We start from the raw sequence: 19,643 nt of genomic DNA on the forward strand, positions 1-19,643 counted from the left end.
ACACGAGCTGCGAACTGATCTGCGCTGCTCTGGTCCCGCCGTTCACAACACCCTGGCACGGACCCCGCGATCCCAGTGATCTGAGCGCACTCGACTGCGTGCGAACACACACGCTCCTCGCACCACGGAGCAAAAACAGAGAAAAGAAGATTTTAGGCAAATAAAATGAACTGTTTGATTTACACCTGGAAATTTTCTGCAGCTGTGCTGCAAAATTTACTCCAGCAATTCATCCCAAAGTGCACTAAGCAATAGATTACTAGTAGTAGAAACACGTAGGAACAAACCATCTATCCTGCAAATACACTATTTAAAGTTAGTACGAGACAAATAACAGCTTTTTTTTTTCCCCTACTAGCCTATTAAAAATCAGTGAACAACTAAAATCAACACCAACAGAGTCTCCTAGGTAGCAGTTTACATTTGTTCATCATTTGTAATGTTTTCATTTCAGCTGCCAAGCACTAATTACCCTTCATACACATCCAGCTCCTATTTGCTAGTTGACCACACAGAGAAGCTGGCTAAATTAGTTTAGCATTTGTTACACAAGTATTCACACCCACACACTGAGCCACAGACTCCTGGCTGGGGAATCCTGAAAACGCATGAAAACACATGAAAATGAAAACGCATGAAAACGCATGAAAACGTAGACGCTGGGCACAAGCTTGGCCAAGGTCTGGATGCTGCAAGCACAGTAAAGAACACACCACCAGGGAAGTGAGTCACAAAGGGTAAAATACCGATAGAGAGGGGCGACAAAAATGTCCTGAACCCCAGAGCGGGGAAAAAATAAGAATAAATTTAAAAAGGAATAAAAATACATCACTTAACCTCTCACATTCACCACTTTGGACTTTCTCTTGGCATCTGACCTGGTTGAAACACGGTACTTCTCAGGCTCGGTCAAACTTTATATGTTCACCCTTGTTACATGACCACTATATGGTTAATGCAAAGACACGCACATCCATTTGTGCACTTGTACACGAACCAGTCCTATATAGGGAAGACAATCCTAAATTCTCTCCGTTTTCAAGCTCAGAATAGCGGTGTGTACGTAACACCCAAAGCGAAGTGTCAGTCCCATGTGTGACGTCCCTGGGCACTGCGGTGGTTTAACCCCGACCAGCAATGACGAGCACAGAGCCGCTCGCTCCCCACGACACCCAAACCCGAGAGCGAGAAACTCGGGGATGGAGATAAACATGGTTTAATAAAGTAACGAAATAATACTAATATACCACTACTACTAGACATGTATATGAGATGGAAAATAGAACATAAAATGAGAGATACTGGAAGCAGTTACTCATGAACTACGCCCACATGGGGAAAGACAGCCAGGTCCCAACAGCCCACCCCAGGGTAAGAGGGGAAAAACGACCAAAAAGGCAGAAATTCCCAGAGGGTACCAGGAAATGGCAGAACAGTAAAGGCCAGACTAGAGGAGCGGCTGAATGGAACTGCCCGAAACGGAGCGGAACCAGGACGGGTCTCCCCGGCCGGAAAACCCTGTCTGGAACGCCCCTTAGACCTGAAGCCCAACGCCAACGGGAGGGAATACTCCCACTGACCGCCCTGATGTCACCGAGGTCCGTCCCACCAGCGTCCCCTCCCGGCCACCCCACACCTGCGGGCTCACAACGTCCTGGGCTCCCAGACCACCCACGGCAACAGCGCGGCCCCGTGTTCCCCTGGGTCGTTACCTGAAGAACATCGTTAACACCAACCCCCGTCCTGGGGTGTTACCGTCTTTTTCTCAGACTAAATCCACACAACCACCGTGCCAGCTCAAAAAAGAAAAGTTTCTGACTGCATGAAGAAAATCAACCCATTTTCAGTCAACCCAGCACGGGCAGCAAGGCTGCCGAGAACAGAAGGGCAGGCATGAGGTCCAAGAAGCGGAGCGCGACGTTTCCTGCGGCACCGCTGCCTGCTCAGCGCTTGAAGCACAACTCAGGCTTTTCAGAAAAAAAGCCCTAAACACATCTTTTTTGCATGACAATGTCTTTACTTGAGTTTCTGTCAATGCCTGACAAGAGCCTTACAGAACATGAATTCAAATTCTCAGCCTGCCAAAACAGTTATTAGCAACTGCAGGCTGGTTTTGTTTTTAATTGTAAATAATATTTTACTAAATATTTGATTTTTTTGTGTAGGGTATGCTTTATTCGTTATTCTTGTATACCTTTTAAAATGAGCAGATTTGCTCATATACATTCATCTTGACGATGCTGAAGAATATATGGACTCACGTGGGCAACGCCTTGATTCAGGACATACGCACATGAAGATGCTAATGCCACGTTAAAATATATGAACAGGAACACATACATGCTTACACACACATCTATTTAGATACACTTTTAGCAATAATTGATTTCAAATCCAATAATAAAGAATTCATAGAATCCCAGAATGTGGGGGATTGGAAGGGCCCAGTAAAGCTCATCCAGTGCAATCCCCCCATGGAGCAGGAACACCCAGATGAGGTTACACAGGAAGGTGTCCAGGCGGGTTGGGATGTCTGCACAGAAGGAGACTCCACAACCCCCTGGGCAGCCTGGGCCAGGCTCTGCCACCCTCACCACAACAAGTTGCTTCTCCTCTTTCAGTGGAACCTCCTGTGTTCCAGTTTGCACCCATTGCCCCTTGTCCTGTCCCTGGTTGTCACCAGCAGAGCCTGGCTCCATCCTCCTGACACTGCCCCTTTCCATATTGATCCCCAGCAATGAGTCCCCCCTCAGTGTCCTCTTGTCCAGCTCCAGAGCCCCAGCTCCCTCAGCCTTTCCTCACACGGGAGATGCTCCACTCCCTGCAGCATCTTGGTGGCTGCGCTGGACTCTCTGCAGCAGTTCCCTGTCCTGCTGGAACTGAGGGGCCACAGCTGGACACAAGATTCCAGGTGTGGTCTCCCCAGGGCAGAGCAGAGGGGCAGGAGAACCTCTCTGACCTACTGACCACCCCCTTCTAACCCACCCCAGGTCCCATTGGCTTCCTGGCCACAAGGGCCCAGTGCTGGCTCATGGTCACCCTGCTGTCCCCAGGACCCCCAGCTCCCTTTCCCCTACACTGCTCTCTAACAGGTCATTCCCCAACTCATTCAGGAACCTGGGGTTGTTCCTGCCCAGAGTCAAGACTCTACACTTGCCCTTGTTCTATTTCATTACGTTATTCCTTGCCCAGCTCTCCATCCTGTCCAGGTCTCTGATGGCAGCACAGCTTGCAGTGTCAGTCACTCCTCCCAGCTTGGTGTCACCAGCAAACTTGCTGACAGTGCACTCAATTCCCTTGTCCAAATCACTGATGAATATATTGAATAATACCGGCCTCAGCACTGCCCCTGAGGCACTGCACTGGATACTGGCCTCACCTGACTCTGCCCATTGACCACGACTCTCTGGCTTCTTCCCTTCAGCCAGTTCGCAGTCACCTCACTACATCCAGCCCGCACTCCCTCAGTTCAGCTGTAAGGATGCTGTGGACACTGTGTCAGTGTCTCACTCAAGTCAAGGTAGACCACATCCACTGCCCTGCCATCATCCATCCGTCTTGTTATGTCCTCATAAATGTTGGTCAAGCACGACTTCCCCTTGGTGAAGCCATGCTGACTGCCCCTAATGACCTTCTGATCCCTGATATGCCTTGAGATGGCACCAAGGAGAAGTCGTTCCATCAGTTTCCCAGGGACAGAGGTGAGGCTGACCAGTCTACAATTACCTGGATCCTCCTTCCTGCCCTTTTTGAGGACTGCAGTGACATTTGCTTTCCTCCAGTCCTCAGGCACCTCTCCCATTTCCCAAGACTTGGCAAAGATGATGGAGAGCGGTCCAGCAATGACCTCAGCCAGCTCCCTCAGCACCCGCGGGTGCATCCCATCCGGACCCGTGGATTTAGGGTGTCCAGATTGCCCAACTGCTCCCTAACTCAGTCCTCATCAACCCAGGCAAACTCCTCATTGTCCTGCCTTCCCCTGGGCCTCAGTGGTGCGGGATCCTCAGGACAGCCCCCGGCAGGGCAGAGACAAAGAACATTCAGTAACTCTGCCTTCTCTGTACCAGGGCACCCACCTCGTTCCTCAGTGGCCTGCATTGCCTCTGGTGTTCGTTTTATCTGCCGTGTGTTTGAAAAAATTCTTCCTGTTGTCCTTGACCCCTCTCGCCAGGTTTAATTCTAAGGAAGCCTTAGCTTTCCTAGTTGCCTCCCTACACCCTCTGACAACAGCCTGATATTCTCCCCAAGTGGCCAGCCCCTCCTTCCATGACCTATAAACTCTCCTCTTCCACCTGAGCACACCCAGCAGCTCCTGTTTCACCACGCAGGGCTCCTGGCTCCCTTCCTTATTACCAGGCAAGTCAAACCAGCAGCTCCGGCACAAGACTTTAGACTCTAGTTGCTCGAAGGTAACTGTTCAGTCATTGTCTGAACAGTCAGTGGTGACAGCCACGGCCTGAAGCCACAGCATCGTTTTACAGCCCACACCGATTCCTGCACAGGAAGAGACGTTCCACCCGCGCCGCCGCTCCTCCCCGCTGCGCTGATGCTCCTCCCCCCCCGCGCTGCCGCTCCTCCCACCCGTGTCATGGCTCCTCCCCCCCGCGCTGATGCTCCTCCCCCCCGCGCTGATGCTCCTCCCCCCCGCGCTGATGCTCCTCCCACCCGCGCTGATGCTCCTCCCACCCGCGCTGATGCTCCTCCCACCCGCGCTGATGCTCCTCCCACCCGCGCCGCCGCCCCTCTCCCCCGCGCGGTGCCGCGGCCCCAGATGGCGCGGTTCAAACTGACCGCGGACACCCAAACCCAGCCTGGAAAAGCCGAGCTGCGCGCACAAGCTCCGCGCTCCTGCCGCAGTCCCTCGCAGCTGTCGCAGAGGGCACAACAGCGGGGTCAACTGCAGGAACTGAGAGCTGAGGCGGAGTCCTGAGCAGGGTTAGGAGCAGCTGTGCACCAGAGGGACTCCAAGAAAGACTAACGAGACTTGGTCACAGCAGGCAATTAGGGAACAGTCGTTAATTTGCAAGAAATTCAGGACTAGGAACAAAAGTGACTCAGCAACCTTCATTTCAAGGGGGTCTAATGTCGAAATGCGGATGATGTGCTTAATCCAACGGGAGGAAGGAATTAATAATGCAACGCACATTAAAAGCAAATACTAATTATCTTACACACATCAAAGAGATGCGTGTTCACCAGTCTCACTGTGCTGGTGTGCCTCTGCTGCTCTACTTCTGTCTCATCTCGCAAACACCAGTTTTACCGGTTGGAGTAGATATTTACCACGTTATTCTACAGTTGTTTCAAATTTCAAGCAGGGAAAGACCACAACTATTTCCAGATAGCTGTCTGGGTTCAGCCGTGTGGAGAACAGCATCAGTAACAAACGTGACAGAAGTGATCTGTTCACAGCCACAACAGGAGGATGAAACCGGAGACTTGGTCAGTGTGCACAAATAGAAACGGTTTGTCATCCAGCTCACTGCTGCCAGTCCAAGTCATAGAATCACAGAATCATTTGGGTTGGAAAAGCCCCTCAAGATCATCGAGTCCAATGGTTAACTGACCCCTGTCCCTGCCCCGTGTCCTGAGAACCTCATGTCTGTCTGTCCAGCCCTCCAGGGCTGGTGACTCCAGCACTGCCCTGGGCAGCCTGTTCAATGCCCCACAGCCCTTTGGAGAAGAAATTGTTCCCACATCCAACCTCAATCTAATAATAATAACATCCTAATGCTGCCTGTTCCCTGTTGTCATCTTAATGCACATCTCTGAGTGGAGTCTAGTTCCACCTTCTTCGGATTTGAAGTCAACCATTACTTTCCACTTAACCTTTTAAAACCCTTTTCTGCTCTCTGAACTGCCTGAAAGGAGCTTGGAGCACTTTGGAGCACATTGAGGCACCAGAGAGAGTGCAGAGGAGGGAACGGAGCTGGTGAGGGGCTGGAGCACAATGTGATGGAGACTGAGGGACCTGGGGGTTCAGCTGGAGAACAGGAGCTGAGGGGAGACCTTCTGATCTCTGAACTGCCTGAAAGGAGCTTGGAGCCAGGGGGGTCGGGCTCTGCTCCCCAGGAACAAGCGCCAGGAGCAGAGGAAACGGCCTCAAGTTGCCCAGGGGAGGTTGAGGTTGGATCTGGGGAACAATTTCTTCCCCAAAGGGCTGTGGGGCATTGAACAGGCTGCCCAGGGCAGTGCTGGAGTCACCAGCCCTGCAGGGCTGGACAGACGGACATGAGGCTCTCAGGACATGGGGCAGTGCTGGGGTGGGTTATGGTTGGACTCAGTGATCCTGAGGGTCTCTTCCAACTGAAATGAGTCTATGATTCTGTGTGTTCCTGCAAGCGCAGGCTACACGCCTCTAGTTCTGATGTTTGGTCTCCATTACGATGCACTGTGATGCCACGGGGTAAAAGGAAACCAAGGCAGGTGTTCTCGGCCTGCGGGCGGGGCCTGCGCAGCCTGCAGAGCCTGCAGAGCCGGGTGCGCCGCCGCACGGAGCCGCCGCTGTCCCAACACCCCCGCCGGCCTCCTGCTCCGTGCGCCCGCCGCGCCAGGCCCGCGTCTGGCTCCGTGTGCAGCGCTGCCATTGGCCTCACTGCTATGAGGATGGAAAGCGAAAGGAGAGAGTGGTAAACCGTGTGTGTAAATAATTTATGTAGATTCTGTTAGGCAACAGAGGCACAAGGGAGGATGATGAGTCTCCTTGGCCACCCAAGTACGTGACTGATGACACGGCTTGGACGCTGAAGTTCCCGTCAGAAGACAAGACAGAACAAGCGCATTAAGGGAAGGGAGCTGTCAGACGGACAGAGACACTGACGAATGAGATAATGCAGTTACACATACACTAAAAGCTGAAACTTGTCCCGAATTCTTTGAATATGTGCAAAAGTATCACCAGGTAAATAACGCTGTAATTACACAGGGGGGAGCTATATACATGCCAAACCGTGAATAAGCTAAAATTTTAAATGTTAATTAAGTTCTTCTTATTGCTCCCATAAAATTCTCTGACTACTTTGCATGGCATTTTTTAGATATTTTTCAAAGAGGAAACTAAGCTGCAGGCGGGAAATACGCCAAGTGAAGTTACTCAGCATCGCAGTATTGGCAAAGGAATTACGGTGCTGCACGCATTAGTGCGTGACTGCGAGCGTGGGCTCCGCAGGGGCTCGTACCTTTGCTCCAGGGGGCTTCACCACCTGTGGTTCGGATGCATCTGCAGAGGGGGACTGCTTCTGGGGGGGAAAAAGCAAAATAATTCACTTCAGCTTGTTGTACATCTATTAAGCAAGCATAAGCCACCTGAACTCATCAGCTACCCAGCTAAAAATTAAGGGTAAATTATTATTATTGAAAATCAGTGTTATTTCAGCTCCTCTGTCTTGCTCATATTTCCACAACACACACAGGTAGGATTTTGACAGTGTGGGTGCCCATAGACCCTCTCACAACATTATTTTTCTTCTCTCATGTAGTGAAAACAAGTTTAATATCAAGTATTAAAATAAATCCTGCTCTCATACTGAAGCACAAATACTGACTGTGCAGGATTTGTCCACACTTCTCTTTTTTAACAAAAAATTTACTTTTGGATTTACTAGTTCGTCATACAAAATATTAAATACTAAATAAGCAAACTCAAATACATTGAGATAAAAAGGAATAATTGATCTGTATGTAACACGCACGAGTGTTTCCACGTATCGTGCAAAGGACACGATTTATTTTCCTTGCACACCTTGGACTAAACACACACTAGAGAGAATCTCCAATTTCCATGCTACAGAAATGGAAACAAATAATTTCTGCTTCCATATATGTATAGATTGACTATATAATAGATGGGAACTTCTGAATGGGCGGAGATGTACACAGGAATGCACGGAGCCTCCCACGCCAGGACAGGGAACAAAAGGTTTTAAACCACCTTTTTACACATTTCCAACACCACCATCAGGTAATCTGTCGGCAACACCGCACTTCTCTTAATTTGAACTTTAATAATTTTTGCTTTTCTTTCTTCTCCACGAAATTAGTCTGAATTCCTTCTACATGACCAGCAAGCAGGTATGTGTTCTACATGGTTGTATTAGTCACCCTCGTCCCTGTCCATTTAATAAAAGCGCATTTACCTGAGCCCTTCTCCGTTCCGCCCCTCCGAAAACTCCTACCAAGCTTTTTTCGTACAACACAGTGAATTACTCAATTACTGAATTCTGCAATACTCAAGGCCTCCAGTTTGCCGCTTCCACCCTAAAAGCGCCACTATGGGAAGGAAGGGTGTCCTTGTCCTTCCAGCCCCTCGGTGCTCAGGGTTTGCAACCACGCGGAGCTGCGCCGAGACAAAGATCCAACCCCGCGCTTGGCGCCCAGCACCAGACTGTCAACACCAGACTGACTCTGGGCGGCTTTTATATATATGTATGTATATATATCTATTTTTTTTTACAATTGTTGTCCTGAGGGTGGTGAGAGCCTGTGCCAGGTACCCAGAGAGGTGGTGGATGAACCATCCCTGGAGACATCCCAGGCCAGGCTGGACGGGGCTCTGAGCACCCTGAGCTGGTGCAGATGTCCCTGTCATGGCAGGGGAATGGGGAGGGCCCTTCAATACAAACTTCTGTGATTCTATGACTACTTTTGGACTGTTTTTTTGCAGCGTTTGTTGTGCCCTTCCCCTCCCCTGGGCCCGCCGTGTGCAGCTGCCACCCAGCTGCATTTTCACAGCCCCACAGCCAGGCTGCAGCAGGGTGACACAACACCCGGACACGTGTCAGGCGCAGAGGTAAATATTAAAAGGCTGCTTAGCAACTGGCATAATGAGCGCCTGACGCACGGCTCCGGCAGCCGGGCAGGCACACCCTGCAGAGCCCTGCAGAACCCCGCCAGGACAACACCCGCACAAACACCGAGCTGGGGGACAGGAACACAGGGAGCAGAGTGGGGGGCTCCTGCGCCGAGCAGAGGTGCTGCTGTGGTGAGGGATGTCAGGGCAGACCCCGCAGATGACGGGAAGCTGAGCGTCACCGCGGCGGACGCCGGCTCCTCCCGCGGTGCCGCCGGGGCTGCGGTGCTCGGGGTGCCCTGTAAACCCGGGTCTGGCCCAGGGAGACGGGCCCTTGAGAGCGGGGCCAGCTGGGCCCTGGTCTGGGGCACCAGGGCACTTCAGGAAGCACCTCTGGGAGGTGGGAGAGGAGGAAAACTCCATAGCGAAGCATCCAGGATCATGGGAGATCACCAGCACAGAGCACACAGAGATCACAGAACCACAGGACGGTGATTCCCAGCTCCCCATTCCCCTGCCGTGACAGGGACATCTTCACCAGCTCAGGGTGCTCAGAGCCCGTCCAGCCTGGCCTGGGATGTCTCCAGGGATGGTTCAGCCACCACCTCTCTGGGTACCTGGCACAGGCTCTCACCACCCTCAGGGCAACAATTCCTGCCTCATGTCCGGCCTGAATCTCCCTCCTTTAGTTTAAACCATCAGCCCTTGTCCTGTCACAACAGGCCCTGCTCTAAAGTCTGTCCCATCTTTCTCATGGGCCCCTTTTAAGCACTGAAAGGTGCACTAAGGTGTCCCGGAGCTTCTGTTCTCCAGCTGAACAGCCCAGCTCTGTCACCTGTCCCACAGCACAAGTCTGGAGACGGTCCCTGCAGTGGAACCCACTGACAGCACGAGAGCCCCAGGACCCCCGCAGAATGGGCTCAAAACACAGGTTATGGGTTAACAGTGGTCAGGCAAACACCAGTACGTGTTAGCTGCCCCAGCTGCTGCCGACAGGCAGTGTGACGGCTGCAAGTCACAGCTGAGCTGTCACCAGCCCCGGGCACAGACAGACAGACAGACAGCACAGGACCTGACCAGCACAACTCTGCTGCTCTCAGCCCTGAGTCTGAGCGCGGCTTCCCAGGAAGGGCTGATGGAGAGAGCTGGGGTCTGATCCGACAAGAGGAGGAATGCCCTCAGAAACCCGTCTGTCCTACGAGTGTGACAGTGTTCATGCTACTGCTGAACGAGAATAGTCACAACAGCAAAAAAGTGGGTTAGTAAAACAAACCAAAAAAAGCCTACCTAAAATTATTATCTATCTAGTATCACTTCATTGTACCTCACAAACCTGGAACTAAAAGGGAAAGTGCAACAGAAGAAGAAAAAAAGCAAAGGTGACAAACTTCAAAAGCAGAAAAAGTAACTGTTCAGAGAACTGGATGCAAATGCAGTTGGAAAAGAAAACAGCAGGTGGAGGAAGCTAAAAGTCACTGAAACCACCCCATAGCCAATGCAGTGTGAGCTATTGTCAACCGGAACTGTAAAGTCTGGATATCCATGGAGAAGACTGATCAGACCGAGGAAGGTCGTTGCCCGCCCTTAGAAAGGAGCACAAGGCACCAACCGGACACCTTCAGAAACAGAGGAGAGGCTGAAAACATTTACTGGGCCAGTACAGAAACACTGGGATTACACGAGGATAAATAAGAACCAGCAGATTGCTCAAGAACGAAGCACGTAAAGATAATGCAGCACTCCATACGCTCAAACATGAGGACGAGCTCGGTGGGTGAGGATGAACGGGCCTCCAGAGGACACGCTGCAGCTGCTCACAGCATCTGAGGAGACGCTTTCTTCAACCAAATGGGGATGTTAGCGTGCAACACGAGTTACAAGCTCGTTTCCAGCCTCCGCATTCCAGCGAGGACCCGAGGGGATCCCCAAGAGGCCGGTGGGGGGTTGGAGGAGGTCGGACGCAGCGGCACGAACCCCCAAAGCCGGGCGGGCAGCGGCACTGGGGAAACACGGTTACAATGCCACAGACCGAGACCTTCTTGCCAGAAACACCCAAGGAAAGAGCAATCCAAGATAAAAATCTGTTACCATGACAACATAAATATAAAACACAGGAATAGTTTTCCATCTTTCTGGCTTGAGCTTCTCTGGGTCAACTGCTAGGAGAGTTTTGGCCGTACAGATGAATAAAGAAAGATTTGAGGACATGTCTAGAAAAAAACAATGGAGGAAAAGGATGCATGAGGGACTCAGTGCTAGGAAAAGCAAAATAGTACCTGATGCTTCATTCTCTGCCTAGGGAGCCTAGAATGGAAAAAGACCGAGAAACTGGCTTATTCTGCAGCAAAGAATGTCCCAGGTCAGAGCCCACCGAGCAGGGGCAGGGTCCGCACGGATGGACAAACACGTCAGCCCCGCAGCCTCCGGGATGGGTAATGCAAATATTTCCTGAGTGATGGAGCTGTACCTGGTCTAAGAAGGACCTGATGAAATAATGAATAACCTGATAAAATTTAACAAGGGCAAGTGTAGAGTCCTGCATCTGGGCAGGAACAGCCCCAGGTTCCAGTGTAAGTTGGGGAATGACCTATTAGAGAGCAGTGTAGGGGAAAGGGACTTGGGGGTCCTGGGGACAGCAGGGTGACCATGAGCCAGCACTGGGCCCTTGTGGCCAGGAAGCCAATGGGACCTGGGGTGGGTTAGAAGGGGGTGGTCAGTAGGCCAGAGAGGTTCTCCTGCCCCTCTGCTCTGCCCTGGGGAGACCACACCTGGAATCTTGTGTCCAGCTGTGGCCCCTCAGTTCCAGCAGGACAGGGAACTGCTGCAGAGAGTCCAGCGCAGCCACCAAGATGCTGCAGGGAGTGGAGCATCTCCCGAGTGAGGAAAGGCTGAGGGAGCTGGGGCTCTGGAGCTGGACAAGAGGACACTGAGGGGGGACTCATTGCTGGGGATCAATATGGAAAGGGGCAGTGTCAGGAGGATGGAGCCAGGCTCTGCTGGTGACAACCAGGGACAGGACAAGGGGCAATGGGTGCAAACTGGAACACAGGAGGTTCCACTGAAAGAGGAGAAGCAACTTGTTGGGGTGAGGGTGGCAGAGCCTGGCCCAGGCTGCCCAGGGGGTTGTGGAGTCTCCTTCTGTGCAGACATTCCAACCCGCCTGGACACCTTCCTGTGTAACCTCATCTGGGTGTTCCTGCTCCATGGGGGGATTGCACTGGATGGGCTTTCCAGGGCCCTTCCAATTCCAAACATACTGTGATACTGTGATACCTGAGCCCTCACCTGTGCCTGAGCTGGACCGTGGCTCGAGCTCAAAGCCAACAGCAGCTTCATTATTCCAACAGCACTGACTCCCAGGGTTACTCCAGCACAGCCAGGTAATGGAAGGCAACACCTGATCTGCCTGTCTACAAATGGTCACTTCTTTCCATGAACACTGTTACAGAGCTTCAATTAATAGCATCTGCAAGATGCGGGCAGCAAATGCTCTTCAGAGAACCACTGTGAAAAATAACGGGCTGTTTCACTTCAGTGTAAAATACCACTCGAGCTGTTACCGGCTGAAGGTCTCACCTGGATGGCACGTGGTGACTAGTGGCTGTGCCACCGCCAGCCCCACGGCAGAGTCACACAGCAGCACCTACATACAGCGTCTAAAACTGGAGAACGCACCCCTGAAACTGCCTCTTCATGTAGGTTTTATTATAACAGTGTCTGCAATGGCTGAATTAAAACAACAAACTTGAGTGCTTCTGTGCCATTTGCCATCCCAAGCAATCCTGGAAACATCCTAGTACTTTGTAATTACCAGTCTTACACACAGCTCCTCTATTAAGTTGCTAAGAAAAAATGTCATACAACCAAGAAAACATTTTTTTCCCGAGATTTCTGGCTCTCAGTTAATTTTGCGGAGGTTTATCTTTAAAAACTTGATGAAATGGCCCAGCAGGACACGGGTCTGCAGCCAGTGCCTGTGTGTTATTCAGACAGCGGTGCATTCACACAGCACATTCACCAGCCCTGCTGTCCTGCTCCTCTGCAGAAGCGATCGGCGTGATCTCTTTCCCAAACAATCCACATTGTGACCTGACGTTGCCGCTCATGACCACTGGCCTCCCTGGCTTCCAGAGCCCGTTATCGCTGCTGGAACCCGCGAGCACCGCGTGGCGTGAACAGGGCTGCCCGTGACGCTCACCGAGGGGAATGGGAGGAAGAGCCCTGGGAGCGCGGCTGCACTCTCGTAGATAAGCGCTAATTCGGTGTGAATCCTTTGCCGATGCTGCTGTGACGGCACCGAGCTCACTGCGGGCCCGACGCCGCAAACCCCCCAGCCCTGCGCCGGCTGCCATGAAGGAAACCAAACCAAACGGGATTTAATAGGCGAGCGTCAAGATTCATCTCAACGAGCGGTTTGTTGAATTCATGTGTTTGTGGCTGGATTATTCTACATATGTGCTTTTTAATACGGACCTTAAACAAACAACCACCAAAACCAAAGAACCACCCCCCAACAACGAACACACAAAAACCAACTAAACAAAAAACACAAAAACAAACCCCAAACCCAAAGCAACTCAAAACAACGTAAACAAAACCAAAACCAACAACAAAACTCCCGTCTCTAGGGATGCTTCCTGTGCTCTTAACACTCGCGAACTCAGCTGGTATGAATAGAACCTAAAAATGTGTAAAGACTCTCACTGTTATTATAGTTTAATTTTCCACAACCTGACAACAAAGGCAAAGAGCAAAAGAACCTGGGAGATAAACTGACTCCCCCTTAGAGCTGAGAACAACAAATACTGATCTATGCCCAGGAGCAAGATCAGCCATCATTTAGAGATGCTAAAAGAGCACGTAGGAAATAAACAAACCCGTTTTGTCACGAAACAAAAACCCGACAGTTTTTTAGAGACTGGTTTGAACCAAGACACTGAAAAGCTGATCAGCTCATGAAGCTTCTTCTACAGCCTCAAGTGCTGCTGAATTTATTGGCGGCACATTGAGCCAGACAACTTCCATAACACAAGACTCACACTTACTGTTTTATTCTATTTTGATTACTAAAATAAAACGTCTGCCATTTTGGCACAGAAAAGAAACTTAGCAAGACTTCATCACTGGATTTTATGTATCAGCTAAAGCTGATTAACTATACTACTACTCACATCTAAAGCAATAGGTTTTTAAGCAGCATTTTTTGAGCTAACCTACTCGCATTTCAATTTGGCCACGCTAAATCCAGTGTCATGAAGCACAATCTGTCAATAAGACCAATATTATATTTACTGCAGTGTAGAACAAGGCTTCACACCACCTAGAGACTAAGCGATTTGTCAAACCACCTTTAGACTGGATGTCTGTTTTAAGACCTCTGGATTACAGCAAACAATGTCAAGTCCAAAGCTTAATACCAGCATGTTTGTTTATTTTAGTAACTATTAAATCACTATTAAGACTCTGAAACGGCTTTATGCTCAAACAAAAAACAGCCAAGGGCAGAAAATGACAACTGACTTCAAAAAATGCTTGTACCATTTGATTCTTAAGCCCCCAACACCTCGGTTTATGTTTCCTATGCACAGGCAGCCAGGGGTATGGAGAAGAATTCAGAACCAGCCCACAGCTGACAGTGAGAAGCACAGTGCCTTCATTTATTACTGTCTCCCGCTGCGTCTGATGCTTTCACAGTTCGTGTTTGGTTGTTCATTTGTTTTGGAAGCAGAGAAGAGTTTGCCAGCGGGTCACAGAGCGTGGCACCTAAACACAAACCTTTACACACGCAGAGCTCCGTCTGCAGGCAGAATAAATGACCAGGACTTAAGCACGTGGCATGGCTACTGCTCCTTAACCTCTGCTGAACACAGACAACCTCTGTTTCATGTCCTTTTGTGCCTGTCGCACGTGACGGGTACAGACAGGCGGCGCAGGGCGAGCGCGGTGAGCCCGCGGCTGCCGCAGGTCCTGTGTGCCAGCACCACGCACCGCGCCGCCGCAGCCCAGCGCTCCTCGCTTCGTTGGAACGCAGGTACGGACTGCAGGAAGGTTCTGGTTTTGTGTCTACATTTACCTCTTCACCACCAAGCGGAGGCTCCGCTTCACGGGAAAGGCTTTTCAACTCGCAGCACCAGGCAAGTGAAAGCACGTTATTCTCAAACCTGCTCTTCATTGTCAAAGATGCTCATTTTCTTGTCATTTGGAGGAAGCGTGATCTCAGAATTTCCATTTGATCACAGAAGGGTTACCTAACTCGGTTCCCTCAGCCGCGCGCGCAGAAACACTCACAAAAGCCACACTTCTGAGCGCCAGGCAAACTCACAGAAAGCAGTTCCGACATCAATCATGTTTCAAACTCCCCTTTTTGTATTTCTTCCTGGAACGTGCTCTTTGGTTACCTGCTCTTGGAACCTCCCGTTTCCACCACAACAAACCCCGCGGGGTGGCACACGCTGGGGTCCCTCGCAGCCGTATTGAAGCAGTAGGAGCCGCTCCGCAGCGCCGTCCCCGCGGCTCCAGAGCCGGAGCGCCCGTGCACTGCCGCCGGAGCGCGGCTCCGTCCTGTGTCCTGTGTCCTGTGTCCTGTGTCCTCAGTCACAGCTTCGCGCTCTGCAGCAGGTCCGTGCTCAGCTGGCATCGCCACCCCTGCCCGTTCCCATTCCCGCGCAGTGTGTGAAGCGCCAGAACGTTCCGGAGCGCTCAGCATCGGCCTGTGAGCCGGTGAGAGAACAGCAGGAAAACGCGGAGCTGAACGCGAGTCACACGCAGCCCAAGCTCTCCAAAGGGACCGTTAAAACGACAGACACATCACACAGAATGAGAGTCCATCTTCAGACCGGGGGTGTCTGCGGGTGTGAGCGTGGCTGGTTTTGCTGCAATAATCAAACCAGGCAACAGTCCAAGCGGGTGGCCGGCAGTGCTGAGACATGGAGGGGGTGCTCTGAGTCAGAAAGGGGCTCTGTCACCCCCCGGGTTAGTAACCAGGCCATATGAACCGACACGCACATTGTCACAACAGCGTCGGCTACCAAAACGGATGGAAAATATGACTGCAGGATAAACAAAAACCACCGAGTCAAGGAAAGTTACTAGAGTTTTGGTTTTCAAATGTATTCTGAGGATAAAGCTGCAAAACCTTTCGGGAGAAGGGGAGGGGCTTTTTCTTAGACCATTTTAGAAACAAATCCCCCATGGTTTTGCTGCCGCCCCTCAGGAAGAGCCAGCTTGGGGCATTCTCGCCCCAGCACTGGCATTTAACCCTCAGAACTGGTACGGCAGGGCCCTCGGCGCGTTATGGTTCCATCACAAACCACAGTCCCCAGCTTCGCCAGGGCTCGTCCTGCCCCAGACTTCCTTCCTGAGACACACACTGAGGTTTCTCACTGGTTCGAGCACCCACACTGAGCTGAGCCTGCCCAGACCCGCGCTTGAGCCTTATAGAGCTCGCGAGGAGCACGACAGGCTGCGCAAGGCCCCGAGCTCCTGCGGGGCAGGATTTCCTCCCCGGGGAAAACAGCAGAGAGGATGAGGATGAGCACACTGAAAACCGACTCACTGGTGAGAGCAGCTCCTCTGCGTGCAGGAGACGGAGGTTCCTCCCGCACCCGCTCCCGTCCAGCGCCTCCAGGCCCCGCAGCTTCCGCAGGTTTCAGAGCCCGTCCGAGCCGCAGAACTCGAGAAACACGGGCTGGGGACTCATCCTGACACCCCGAGATCAGCACAGCACTTCCCGCAAGCTCGACACGCCCCACGTGTCTCATCGCCCACGTAGGAAACAAAACAAAACAAAACTGCTCCATTTTATGCAAGAGGTTGACGGTAACAAATACACTGTTCTATAAAGAAAATGTCGTACATAGAATAAATTATTACCCGGCATGTTTTATGTCAATTAAAAAATACATCATTGAGAAAGCCAGTCACTGAAAAAGGAAACGGCCCCAGAACTCAGCAGCGCTCCCCGCAATGCTGAACTCTGCATTATTTAACACGCTATTGTCACTGTCTCCAAAGAAGAGAAGGAGGATGATATTGATACTGCCACCTACCACGTGAAGACAGGCCTTGTATCCTCAGCTTGTTATTGGATCAGTCTGAGAACACTCATGATTATGGATCAGCAGTTTCAGGTTACAGTGACTGTAATCAGTGACACACCTGAAGCAACACCTGCCAGTCTGATTTCTACTGCTACAGAACAACAATAATATAATGCATTGAGAAGAATTACATTGTCCCATATGTTTGTTGTACCTGTCACTTTAGCATCTTTTAGGTATCAACTATTAACAAACTCATGTTATGGACACCTAAGCATGCTTCAGCCATTAAGCTGCTCTTACCGACCCCCGTACCCAAACTGTGCAATATCCTGTGTGTCAGGCAAACCAATCTCTGCATCTGTATTCCAGAAGAGTTATGTGAGTTTTTGAAGCAGTCACAAACAAACCAACCAGACAAAACCAAACCAAAACACCTCCATAGGACACCAAAGCCCAAACAAACCACAATGCAAACAGCAGCACTCCGACTGCAATGCCGGGTGTGCGTCAGAAGCCCCAGAACCCGGCAGCTTGTGCTGTTCCAGCCCTTGACATTCCCCAAGAGAAACCAAAATCAAAGAGAGAACTGCAACAGGAACACGAATCACCCGAAAGCAGAGGCAGCGGGAAAGCAAAACCGGTATAAACAGCAAACTCACAGGGTACCTGCGCACCTCCTGCTCCCGCAGGAACATCGCATCGGGTGTTTTGGCCCATTTTGCCCGGTGTGGTTTGGGTTTTTGGAGGTTTTTTGAGGTTTTTGAGGTTTCTGGAGGTGCACGTGGCCATGGGGAGGAGACACAGACCAGCAGGTTTGGCACAAGGAAAGCACAGAACTGCTACTGGCCAAGAGAAATACAGACAGCCAGGCCGGTTAAGGCCACTGGATCTTGACTGATTAATACTATTTTTAAGCATAATAAACCCAAATAATGTATGTTAGTTTAGAATTTAAAAGCTGCAGCTTCTTGAAATGCCAGTACCGACGTGTTTTTCATTTTTTTCGCTCCACAATCAAATTCTCAACACCCGCACCGTTTCTTTCATACCTCTGTTTTTAAGGAGAGAGCCCACCCCCACTAACCCACTCTTCAACCATTCTGTCAGAGTGACTCTCTTATCTCAACGGGACAAGAACAAAACTGAGCCCTACAAGGGAAACAGACATGGGAAAACGCCTGAAGGTACCACGCAAGACTGGTGGGAAAATATCCCATTTTTTGAGTGAAATAGATGTTATTTGGTGACCGGGCTGGCAGCAGCTCTGAGGGCACCCGTTATTTCCTACCGTCCTGCTGCAGAACACCTGCACACCGAGACACACGAGGAGAGCACGGAAAGGGGGTTCTCGGGTCGTACCCTTGAATATTTCTTCTGAATAACCTCAGAATTTAGAGACGGCCTTTCCAGCCTGCACAGTATGACTGGAAACAGGGATAAATCTATGCATTTCTGTGGACACTTCCAATCAGCACAATGATTCCAGATGGCATCTCCTTAAAACGCCTTCCTTCACAGTCTGTGCAAAGCTCACGAAATAAAATAATTGGTGGTGGTTAAGTAAAGTATGTGGCATAAAAAACAATCCCAGGAAATACAGCGACAGTTGGAATCACTTTTTGTGATAACCCAGATAAACCTGTGGCAGATTTTCCAGTCTGCTGCAGAAACAGTAGGAGCTTCACTCAAAGACAATGAGCGATTGCTCTTTTTCCCTTGTTGTTTTCCTGCTTTTTGCACTAATAAGTAGATTGGATAACCCTTTAAAAGAGTGTTAATTTGGATGCTAGCTGAAAGTAACTGATTTCTTAAATCATTAAGATCAAGAGCGTTCATCTGAAATCACTCAAGATCAGTCAAATCTGAAATAAAAATAACTCTTACTGAATTTCCGTTGTTGTTGAATTCTTCCAGCACGGCTTCGAGAAAAGTAACACAGACATCCTCCCTTCACGAAGCCATAACAGCCAGCAACACAAAGAAAATAATTACTCACCAGGAACTCATTAAAAGCAATGCCAAAAACCTGCTACATAAAAAGCAGGAAAACATCATTTGATATCAATAGAATTACCATATAAGAACGCAAAGATGCATGAACGATAACTGTGTCCGGCTGTGTTCAAACATCGGTGCCTCCTATGAACAGCTACGATGGAACATGGAGCTGGAAACTGGCTTTCCTGTTGGCTGTGGAACTGGCAAAAACAACGTAAAAGGCTGTAAAAGGGAACGCGGCTGGCTGGGCACCTTCTGCAGAAGGATGGAGGTGGGTTCAGTTTGCCCTTTGCTGATGCTGGTGCTGGTCGGTGGGGAATGTGCACGTGGAGGAGGCTGCTCGTGGGCAGCCAGGACCCCACCGTGGTCCAGCTGTGCACCGCGGTCCAGCTGTGCACCGCCTTTGTCTGACACAGCGCACCGAAGAGACCCTGGTACAAACAACAGCCACTCGGGGCTCCACGTCAGGAAGGAACGACAGGCTGGCCATAGCAAACAGTCGGAGCATTTGTCTCGGTTAAATTTATCTAAACTATTCATTTTGATTTGAGTTTTACCGAAACCGGGCACATAAAGGCTGCCAAGTCAAGCTCCTCGGTGCCCATAGCACAAAAGCTGTGCTGATATAAAAGAGAGCAGGCACGAGGGGCAGCACTTACTCCTCACACCGCACGGACACGTGTGCTGCCAAAAAAATGCCTGTAAGAAGATGCTGAGCAGAAGTGGTAAGTAAATGCTGGCTGCAGGGCCAGGACTGAGAGCGAAACTGCACAGGGGTAACATCACGACGCAAAGAACCGCGGTTCAGATACACA

The 19,643-nt window shown here is 50.6% G+C and overlaps 1 protein-coding gene across 1 annotated transcript in view; it reads right to left on the reverse strand.

Moving 5' to 3' along the window:
- Positions 1-19,643, reverse strand: part of CAST (calpastatin) — a gene marked incomplete at its 5' end in the record, with an annotated part of 58,891 nt that overhangs the window by 22,403 nt on the left and 16,845 nt on the right. Inside the window, one exon of the mRNA XM_080362176.1 lies at positions 7,179-7,238. Within this exon, the coding sequence (XP_080218302.1) occupies positions 7,179-7,238 (60 nt within the window). The remainder of the gene's footprint in view (positions 1-7,178; positions 7,239-19,643) is intronic.

This window comes from Nesoenas mayeri (genome assembly GCF_963082525.1).
Source record: "Nesoenas mayeri genome assembly, chromosome: Z".
NCBI classification, from domain to species: Eukaryota; Metazoa; Chordata; class Aves; order Columbiformes; family Columbidae; genus Nesoenas; species Nesoenas mayeri.